The sequence below is a fragment of the Syzygium oleosum genome, unplaced genomic scaffold (genome assembly GCF_021117445.2).
Source record: "Syzygium oleosum isolate NSW1041296 unplaced genomic scaffold, Sole_v2.1 Sole_v2.04, whole genome shotgun sequence".
Taxonomy (NCBI): Eukaryota; Viridiplantae; Streptophyta; class Magnoliopsida; order Myrtales; family Myrtaceae; genus Syzygium; species Syzygium oleosum.
In genome coordinates, this window is record NW_026607488.1 from 12,418,035 (window position 1) to 12,428,987 (window position 10,953).

Here is a 10,953-nt window from a genome sequence, read left to right on the forward strand (position 1 = left end):
ATCAACAAATATTTATTGGAAAACTATTACCTAATTACTGTTCTCACAGGGATTAAATCTAAAATTGTGGGTTCTTATCTTTTTCTTGATTTCACTACTCGAATGTGATGAATTATTTTTCTTTTTGTCTTCTGGTGGATTCCTCCTCGATCATTGGAGGGCCTATAGATGATATGAGCAAGAAGATGTTGAACTTTCTGAGTCTCTCTGAATGCTCTCAGCCTCTTCTTACTCTTGATCATTCCTTTGCTGTTCTGTGAAGTGTCCTCTCTTGCTTTTGGGTGTACCCGTAAATCCACAGGCTGTAGAGTGATGTGGTTTTGGCTGAGAATGTATTGCCATGAAGGTTGGTTCTGCTAGAGAACAAAAGGCGAGGGAGAAGAGGATCAGATACAAAATGTTGTGAAGCAGTAGAGAGAGAGAGAGAGAGAGAGAGAGAGAGAGAGAGAGAGATGACACCAGCCAGTCAACGGAAATGTACAAAGAACTTGTGGCTGAAAGATGGGGTTGGTTCCGATAGAGCAGCCAAACCCTATCCAGCCCGTGAGCGTCACGCGCCTGCCAAGGCAAATGGTTGACGTCACGTTGACGTCAGCCACGTGAGTGGCCAGTCGGGCCGACCCGACTCGATTGTTTGACCCATTGACCAATCCGCTGACTCGAACCCCAGACCGGTCAGTTCGATCGAACCGTTGACCTGGTTGACTCGGACTGTTGACTTTGACCCAACTTGTTGACCTTAATAAAAAGGGGGGGCCAGAATATGCTTCTTGCGTTGTTGTACCATGGATTAAAAGTACTCCTTTTACTTTTCTACATTTTTTGCAGAAACGATGGTACAAAGATATCGAACCCCTATTATTGCTAGAACGGATGAACAAAGGTCAAAACTAGTGAGGCTGAGAAGAGAGCTAGCTGGCTATTTTTAGGATGGCAATACTGATATGATGATCCATGTTATTACAGTCAACGAAATGATACAAGAAGTCATTTGGTACGGACGCTTGATGACAAAAGATAATAAGTTTAGTCATTTATATCACTCTTCCTGTGCAAGAGCTAAATGTGGTATTTAATGCTTACGAGAACTCTGAAACACTAAAATATGATAAGATTGTAGAAGCCTTCCTAAGGAGATATATTTGGGTCATGACAACGAGGACATCAACGCGTAGGATGAGTGGGTGCAAAATGAATACGCCGTGGCGCAAACCCAAGGGTACTGCGAGGGTCTTTTATTGGTTGGGGAACAGTCTAAAAGAATTTCCTAAGAAATTTTATGATTCCATCCCGGTTCATAGGAATAAGATCATAACTTGATATTATTTTACTATTTTAACCTTCGTTATCGTTTATGGATATGTTCACTCTAAGTTTGTTTTCCGTTGCTTGTAAATACTTGTTATTTCAAGTTGTTATTTCCCATTCATGTGTGTTGTGTTCAAACTTTGTGACATATTTGGTTATGAATCTTTGAGTTATATTTGCAAGATGTTAATGGGATATTTTTGTTGTGAATAGTTTATGTTACTATTCTATTTTAATAACTGTCTTATTTATATCATGTGGTTGAGTGGGAGTTCTAAAAGTTTTAGTAATTTTAAAGAACATAATCTTATCTTAATGATTACATTAATGATAATTTCAAATTAGGATTTTAGATGATGATTGGTAACAAAGTGAACTTTCAAATCTTAAACCTATGTGAAATTACTCATTAATGTAATCAGTTTGTGTAAAACTGATGCATAAATAAAAGGCATTAACAATTTGTGCGTATATGTCTAAAATGTTTAGATACCATGGCTTCAGCATCAAAGAACATAGTTGCTGAACTGAACAAATGAGAAAAGTTAAATAGAAATAACTATGAAATCTGGAATATGAAAATCCAACATATACTGGATGAGCAAGAGGCATTGGAAGCTCTTAACCTTGTTATGGAAAAGCCTGAAGATGGGAATACTGCACAACATATAAGAGACAAAGAAGTATTTGCTACTTGGAAAAAGAAGAACTCTATTACTAGCATTATGTTGCTGAGTAGCATAGAAAATGACATCATGCGAGAGTTCAGGCGTTTTGACAATGCCAAAGATATGTGGATAGCACTGGCAGCTAGGTTTAGTCAGACTTTTGTGACTAAACTGAGGTGACTCACAATTAGGTTTGACTCATATAATAAGCATCATGGTCAAACCATGAAACAACTTAGGAGGCATATGTCAAACATGATTAGTGAGCTGAAGGATGCTGGCCATGTTCTAATCGATGAGCAGCAAGTGCCAGCAGTTATCCATTCCCTGCCCTAAAGCTGGGAGCATATGAAAGTCCACCTGACCCACAATGAGGATATAAAAACTTTGAGGATGCAATACGCCACCTTAAACTGGAAGAGGACCACCTCCTGGCAGCTAAACCAGAATCTGACATCTATTTTGCTAGTTCTAACTCACATGGGGCTTCTGGCTCCAAGCGCAAGCGCTTAGGAGGGTTCAAGAGGTGGAAGGGCAAGAGAGCAAGTGCTTCAGGAAAGAAATCAAGAGTCAACCAACAGGAGAACAGAAAGTGTCCTTTCAAAAAGATGAACATTTCAAGGGTAAAATGTTTTAACTGTGGCAAGAAGGGTCACTTCACTCACAACTGTGGTGAGCCGAAGAAGGTAGACACCCTTATTATTCATATGAGTACTACTTAGGTGTCAAGTTCAGTTTTTCTGACTGAATCTAATCCTTTGTGGACTGTAGACTCGGGAGTCACATACCATATAGCAAAGAACAGAGATTCCTTCGTAGAGTTTTGACGAATTCCACATGGAGCGAGATGGATTTATGTGGGGAACAACTCTAGAGCAAAAGTCAAAGGGATTGGCACCTGCCAATTGAAGATGTGTGGTGGTCGCACCTTGTTCCTGTATGCTTTAGAAATTTGTCGAAATCTTGTTCATATATTAGTGTTAGTTAAACTTGGTTTTAGCTTGAATGTCCATAACAGTGGTGTTGACTTGTTTTTAAGTATGAGTTATTATGGTTCAGGACATTTCCTATATGGTTTTATTATATTGGATGTTGAATATAGTAATGTGAATGTTTGTTATTCCCTATTTGCATCTTTTAAATCTTATGACAATGATGTGAATATATGGCATACTAGACTTGGTCATATTGGCCAACAGCGAATGAATAGATTAGCCAAAGAGGGCTTATCGGACAATATTGAAAAAGTCGATTTGCCTGTTTGTGAGCATTGCCTAGCGGGAAAAATAAGGAAACCATTTGGAAAAGGAACAAGAGCTGAGTTTCCTTTGCAATTAATCCACGCAGACATTTGTGGTTCAATGAATGTAAGAGCAAGGCATGGGGCTATCTACTGCATCACTTTCATAGATGATTACACTCGATTTTGACATGTTGATCTGATTTCTCATAAGTCTGAAGCATTGAGTTGCTTTAAGAAATTTATAACTTTAGTGGAAAATTAGTTAGACAAGATCCGATCGAGGTCGAGAATATTTATCTGATGAGTTCATAAATATATGTGATGAAAAAGGAGTAGAAAGATAATTGTCTGTTCCATATACTCCTCAACAAAATAGTGTAGCGGAGAGGAGAAACAGAACCCTAATGGAAATAGTTAGGTCTATGATAGCACAAGCTAACCTACTTATTACCTTTTGGGGTGATGCTTTATTGACTGCTATCTATATACTTAACCGTGTGCCTTCTAAATCAGTTAATTCTACTCCATATGAGTTATGGACAGGTAGAAAACCCGATTTGAGTTTTCTTAAACCTTGGGGTTGTGTTGCCTATACCCACAAGGCCTCTTACAAGTATGAAAAATTGGGTCCAAGAGGCAAAAGAGCATTTTTATAATATACTCAGAGCACTCGAAGGGGTATGTGTTCATAGGTGAACAAGAAAGTGGAAGTGTAACTGAATTCGAATCACGAGATGTCACATTCTTAGAGATGAATTTCCTAAGATAGGCGAAATAGGTGTTGACTACTCTCTATTTAAAATCTTGAATTGTGATAATGACCCAAATGGGAGCAATGTGAGAAGTGAAGGATCTTTTCTGAGCCAGTCTTAAATGCAACCACTTGATCAAACGTATCATCATTATCTAATCCGAGTGGCAGCACAATGGAACATAATATACCAAAAGTATAATCTCCTATACGACAAACAAGTGGCAAATATATTCCCCGTCAACGTTTTGACATTGAAGGGGAAGCTTTCATAGTAGCTCCACAAGATAAGAATGAGCCAAGGAATGTAAATGAGGCTCTAACATGCCCTGACAAGGAAAAGTGGATACTTACAATGAAAGAGGAAATGGAGTCAACGGTATCAAACCAAGTTTGGAAATTGATTGATCTTCTAAAAGGACACAAAGCCATGGGGAACAAGTAGGTTCTCAAAATAAAGCATCAAGCTAATGGCTCGATTGAAAGATATAAGCCTCGCCTTGTAGGAAAAGAGTATAATCAACAGAAAGGAATTAACTTTGAAGAAACTTTTTCTCCTGTGGTAAGATTTACCTCTATTCGCCTTATTCTAGCAATAGTAACTTGTATGTATCTTGAATTACATTAAATGAATGTAAAGACTGTATTTTTCAATGGAGAATTAGAGGAAGAAATTTATATGGAACAACTTATTGGTTTTATTACAAAAGGTCAAGAGCAAAAGGTGTATTGACTATTGAGGTCGATATATAGCCTTAAGCAATCTTCGAGACAATGGTATATACGTTTTTACAATGCTGTAATGACAAATGATTTTGTAACGATAAGTGAAGACAATTGTGTATATATCAAAAGATCCAAAAATCAATTTGTAATCTTATCATTATATGTTGATGATATACTAATTGCCAGAAGTAGTATGGAGTTTGTTAATATAGTCAAGAATTGGTTATCTTCCAATTTTGAGATGAAAGATATGGGTGAGGCTGCATACATTCTTGGAGTTAAGATTTCAAGAGATTGATCAAAGAAATCTTTATCCCTTTCACAAGAAACGTATGTGAATAAAATCCTTGAACGATTTCTTATGCAAGACTGTAAACCAATAGATACTTCTATTGCAAAGGGCGAAGCATTGAGCGATAGAATATATCCTAAGACTCTACAAGATAAGGAGCAAATGGAACATGTTCTATATGCTAGTGCTGTTGGAAGTTTGATGTACACTATGATGTGTACAAGACCTGATATTTGTTATGCAATTGGAATGGTAAGTAGATACCAATCTAATCCAGGTCAAGCACATTGGACAGTCGTCAAGAGAATCTTGAGGTATCTAAAGGGAAGTGCCGACTATGTGCTGACTTATCAAGGAAGTGATTGCACCTTGAAGGCTACACTAATGCTGACTGGGGAGGAGATTTAAACGAATGGAAATCTACCTCTGGATATGTGTTCTTACTGAATAATGGCGTCATATCTTGGAGCAGTCAGAAGTAGTAGTGTGTAGCCTTATCGACAATGGAAGCTGAGTTCGTGGCTCTATCAGCAGCGGCACAAGAAGCTATTTGGCTTGGAAAATTTTTGGATCACTTAGATGTTGCTGAGAATGCTGCAAAGCCAGTATTGGTCTATTGCGATAGCCAAGCAGCAATAGCATACACTAAGGATCCCAAGTACCATGAAAAGAACAAACATATAAATATCAAGTATAATTATGTTAAGGACATGGTTGCACGAAAGGAAGTGAACGTGCATTACATATCTACACAAAAGATGAAAGCAGATCCTATGACAAAGCCAATTCCTAAATAAGTTTTCCATGGCCATGTGAGATTTCTAGGACTGTGTAGAATATGATGTACTGAATATTGTAATTTTCCCTAAATGTTTACTGTTCATGAAGTTTGTTATTATCAATGCCTATGAGTTTATATGACATTAATGAATGTCGGTGCTAAGTACATTATATTGAAAAGGTATGTCGGATAGATGAGAGATTAGCCCACTCACACGGACAATCGCCTCTACTAACTGTATGATGAATAGAGATGAGACAGTTTTAAGCTTATTATCTATGTGATAATTAAGAGTTCAAGCTTGAAGCATGGATGTCGCCTATGAGGACATATAGTTTATTATGTCCAAAAGTGAAATGACCCACTAATTTCACTTTACCTGTCTCTTATGCCAGATGTGAGTTTTGATAGATGCTTATAAACAGAGTAGATTTGTGAACTCAAATTAGACATTGGGTATGTCTGAACTATCATCTATACAGTATTGAGAGTAAAGACATACGCTCCATGGGAAAAGAGAAAATGCCGTAATACTTAATTCATATCACGTATGCATGAAACGACCAATAAGAGTTGGCAAAAGTTATGATTTCAACTTTTAAGCCATGTGAGACCCTTGAGGAAAAATGATTCCTCAATTAAGTCCCCTTACGACTCTTACTTATTCTCAAAATTTCTATTAAGTGTTTGCTATCTTAAGGTGTTACCGATGATCATGATAATTCGGTCTAATGGGGCACTTCTAGAAAAGCGAGCTGGACTGAAATGGAGAGGTTTAAGGAAAGAGGAAGATCAATTTGTTTATGATGTCACATTCTATTTTATATTCACGGATCGACCAATTATGATTTTGAGTAAATTATAATTGTGAATACAATATACGAGATATTAAAAGAGATCAAGCAGATATAAATGTGACATATCGATCTAAGGTACTGAATACTACATCTACTCTGACTGATAATGTCCAATTTGAGCTGCTATATCTCCTAATAGATGTATGGCAATGATGCCTCGATGTATGCTGGTTGCACAGATTATTTGTCGATATGAACTTTGTAGAAAAGAGAGAGATAAGCTTAGCCCATCATGGGTGAGTGGAAGATGATGGATATTTATATGGGTGAGCCACCCAAATCTGCGGACCGCCCATGTCGGGCTAGCCCAGCCCATGACTCATCATAAGGGCCCATCTTAAGTAATTGTTGTGGCAATCACTCAAGAATCACGTAACTGCTATCAGCGGTCTTAATGGGGAAATAAATCTCATGAGATAAATAGAGCAATAATGAGAAAGGAAAAAATGAATGTAATCACAATCACAGAATGAGGATGACGTTCTGACGTTCTGTAGAAGACGATGTTTTCCTCTTTGCTCCTAAACCCCGAAGTGCGATCTGAGGAACTCTCGAACGTGCGATTGGAGGCATTTAATCCATGGAATCAAGGTATGTTCTTTATGTGATATACCTGTACGATCGGTGAAAGAAGTTGACGATTATCGGGCACGTTTTCCGCATTGTTAGAATATGTTTCGAATATGTTTATCTAGGAATATGTTTCCCCTACAGCCATTAATGTTGCTGTGTTGTTGAATGTAGACCTAGAAGGATGCATGTTCAACACTTCATGTCTAGAAATTGATAGGTGATTAATTGGTGAATGAATGTTACATGTTGATATGTTCCGAAAATTCGAAGTACTCTAAGTCAGTGTGCTTGATTGAACAATTCGACCTAGCAAACATTGAATTCATGAAAAGTGTTCAATTAGAGAAATAATCTCGACTTCCTAAGCAACCTCAAACTTTAAGTCTAATTTCGATTCTGTCCCGAACTTTTTTCGTCTAAAAGAAATTCCCAATGTCCACTCTAGTGCAAAATCTGTCAAAGCGCCCAAAAATTGTTGCTGATTTTTTCAAGATTATCAACATTAATAATCGATCTTGAGTCGGTAGGCGTATTTTTCAGATCAATGGTTTTAGGAACAGATTTTGTCCTCACGCCGAGTTTCCCTAGTCCCTACTAATAGACCCATACGAAGCATAACTCGTAGTCTCAGTACCCCTCACAGTTGCGCGTTAGGTTGCAACAGGATTTGGTTTGACTTGTCCCAACACGAAGAAAGAAAATTTCAGTGATACTTCCGGTGCTAATAAGTTCATCAGGTACCTACCAAGATGTTACCTAGAAACAACCCAGTTTACGTGAAACCGGGGGCATAGGCTCCATTTAAATCAAATCTTCCACACTTTCAGAGCGTGAACCATAGAAACACATACTAGCAATATTGTTGCATCAGAAAGATGGTTTTCAAATTTTACACCATTGATCTCACTGAGGATGTCGATGTTTCTAATCTGTTTTCGACGCCTACTTCTCCGTCATCCACCGTTTGCCTTCCAGTTGGCAAGAGCTTCACCAGAGCTTTCGCGGTTGCGGGCAGAGTTGCTGAAGGCGCTTCTCTTGGGTTCATTGCCCCTGCCGTCGAGGTTTCTTGTTGGAGGCCGAAGCAATCCTCCGACGACTCGAATCTCCAATTGCTTCGGCCTCAGGTACAGCTTCGAAAATTTACTTACCAGGAACTGCAAGTCGCGACTGACAATTTCAGCGAAGAGAATGTTTTGGGCCAAGGTGGGTTTGGTAAGGTCTACAGAGGAATTTTGCTTCTTGGTTCTCTGGTGGCATTAAAAAGATGTACCCATCTATCTGGCGATGCTGCAGTGCAGGTTCATGCTGAAGTGAAGGTTGGGAGTATGGCCAGGCACCGTGACGCAGAGAGAAAGTGTAAATTTGGAACAACTCCAAAGAACTCAAAATTTTTATTCAATAATACCGTGATCTTGATTAGAAGACGGGCATCTTATATATAGAGATAGGACTCCTAATACTAATGGAAACCGAATAATTAAAGATAACATCTAATAAACTAATATAGGAAACTGCCTAAATGGTAATATAGGAAACTGCCTGACTGGTAATATAGGAAACTGCCTGACTGATAATATAGGAAATTGCTTGAATGGTTGTTTTCCCTAAAATCAGAAAAACTGCCGAGATTTCCAGTGATTACGGCGATCACATTGTTTCAGAAAATCACAGGCTAACTGTTCTACATCAATTCCCTCCCTCTTCGGAAAAACTCGCCCTCGAGTTATGATTAGGATAGAGGGGTGTATCGGGAGAATGATACTCAAATAAGTCTGCCACATTAAATGTAGGGGAAATGTTGAGATCACCAGGAAGTTCAACTACATAGGCATTGTCGTTGATCTTCTTCAAGATGCGACAAGGAGCAATCTTCTTGTGCTTCAGTTTATTATAGGTACCTACAGGAAAACGCTCCTTTCGCAGGAAAACCATTACCTCATCGCCTACCGCAAAAATTTTCGAACGCCGCCGTTTGTCAGCATCCTCCTTATACTTTGAATTAGAAGCAGCCAATTGACTAGCCATAGCAGCTTGGACTTCATTAATTCTGGTTGCCAAATTCTCTGCCGCGACACTATAGCCTGGAATCCTGGCCAAGGGAACCAAATCCAGAGTATGCTGTGGTGTACGCCCATAAACGACCTAAAAGGGAGATGTACCGGTAGAGCGGTTAACCGAGTTGTTGAAGGCGAACTCAGCAGGAGCAAGATACCGGTCCCATTGCTTAGGCATATGACTGCAGAGGCAGCGAATGATATCCGCCATAGTACGATTCACAACTTCTATCTGACCATCCGTTTGGGGATGAAAAGAACTACCATACTGTAAATCAGTCCCAAACAAACGCCATAAAGTACGCCAAAAATGGCTCAGAAATTTCGTGTCACGATCGGAAGTGATTGTCTTCGGTACACCATGGAGACGGACTACTTCACGAAAGAATAAACTTGCCACATGCGAAGCATCCGAAGTTTTCTTACAAGGGATGAAGTGCGCCATCTTTGAAAATCGGTCAACCACCACGAAAACAGAATCTAAACCCCGTTGAGTGCGAGGAAGTCCCAACACGAAGTCCATCGATATGTCTACCCAAGGACCCGAAGGAATGGGCAATGGGGTATAAAGACCAGTGTTCTGAGAGTGGCCCTTAGCAGTCTGGTAAATGTAGCATTTACTGACAAATCGCCCCACGTCTCGCTTCAGTTGAGGCCAATAGTACCGCTCCTCCACCAAGGTTATAGTTTTATCTCGCCCCAAATGTCCGCCGAGAGTACTACCATAAAGCTCTCGAATGAGTTGTTCACGTAAGGAACCACGTGGAATGCATAATCTATTGCCAAGGAACAAGAAATTTTCTTGAATTATCATATCGCCATGACAACTTGTTTCAGAACACTTCTCCCATATCTCACCAAAATCATCATCCTCAGGATAAAGAGAAAATAGGTGATCAAAACCGACAACATCAGTATACATGGTCACGAGTGTCGCAGCACGTCGACTCAGCGCATCTGCCACTTTATTTAAATGGCCTGCTTTGTGACGAAGCACAAAATTAAATTGCTCCAGAAAAGAAACCTATCGTGCATGCATTCGATTTAAGTGCTTCTGACTCTTGATATATTTAAGAGCCTGATGATCGGTGTTAAGAACAAATTCCTGCTGATAAAGATAGGACTGCCAATGCTTTATAGTTCGCACGACAGCATAATATTCCTGCTCATACGTTGACCAACGTTGGCAAACTTCATTAAGTTTTTCACTAAAGAAGTCTATAGGCTTACCTTCTTGGGAAAGGACAGCGCCAATCCCGATGCCGGAAGCATCACAATCCAGCTCGAACACTTTCTCAAAATCAGGGAGCATCAATACCGGCGCCGTGGAGAGCTTTTCTTTTATAAGAGCAAAACTGGTCGAAGCTTCATCTCCCTAATGGAATTTGCCCTTTTTTAAACAGTAAGTGATCGGGGCCATAATAGTACTGAAATCTCGAATTGAACGCCTATAGAATGTTGCAAGACCATGGAAACTTCGAGCCTCGCCAACATTCTTTGGAACTGGCCAATTCCGAATCACGGCCACCTTATCTGCATCAACGCGAAGTCCATCCGCGCCAACAACAAAACCCAAAAACAAGAGGTGTTCTGCACTTGTCTTGAAGGCCGTTTTCCATTCATCGCCAGGACGGATGCGAACTTGGTGGTATCCGCTTCGAAGGTCGATCTTCGTAAAAATCCGTGATCCAGCAAGTCTG

General features: G+C 39.5%; 1 protein-coding gene across 1 annotated transcript; it reads left to right on the forward strand.

The window, feature by feature from the left end:
* Positions 1-7,665: 7,665 nt before the first annotated feature.
* LOC115679367 (LRR receptor kinase SERK2-like) lies at positions 7,666-10,007 on the forward strand. Its single transcript, XM_056310407.1, has 2 exons — positions 7,666-8,555; positions 9,868-10,007. Exons 1-2 carry the CDS (start codon positions 8,075-8,077, stop codon positions 10,005-10,007), a joined length of 621 nt encoding a protein of 206 aa, XP_056166382.1. The 5' UTR covers positions 7,666-8,074.
* The last annotated feature ends 946 nt before the right edge of the window (positions 10,008-10,953 follow it).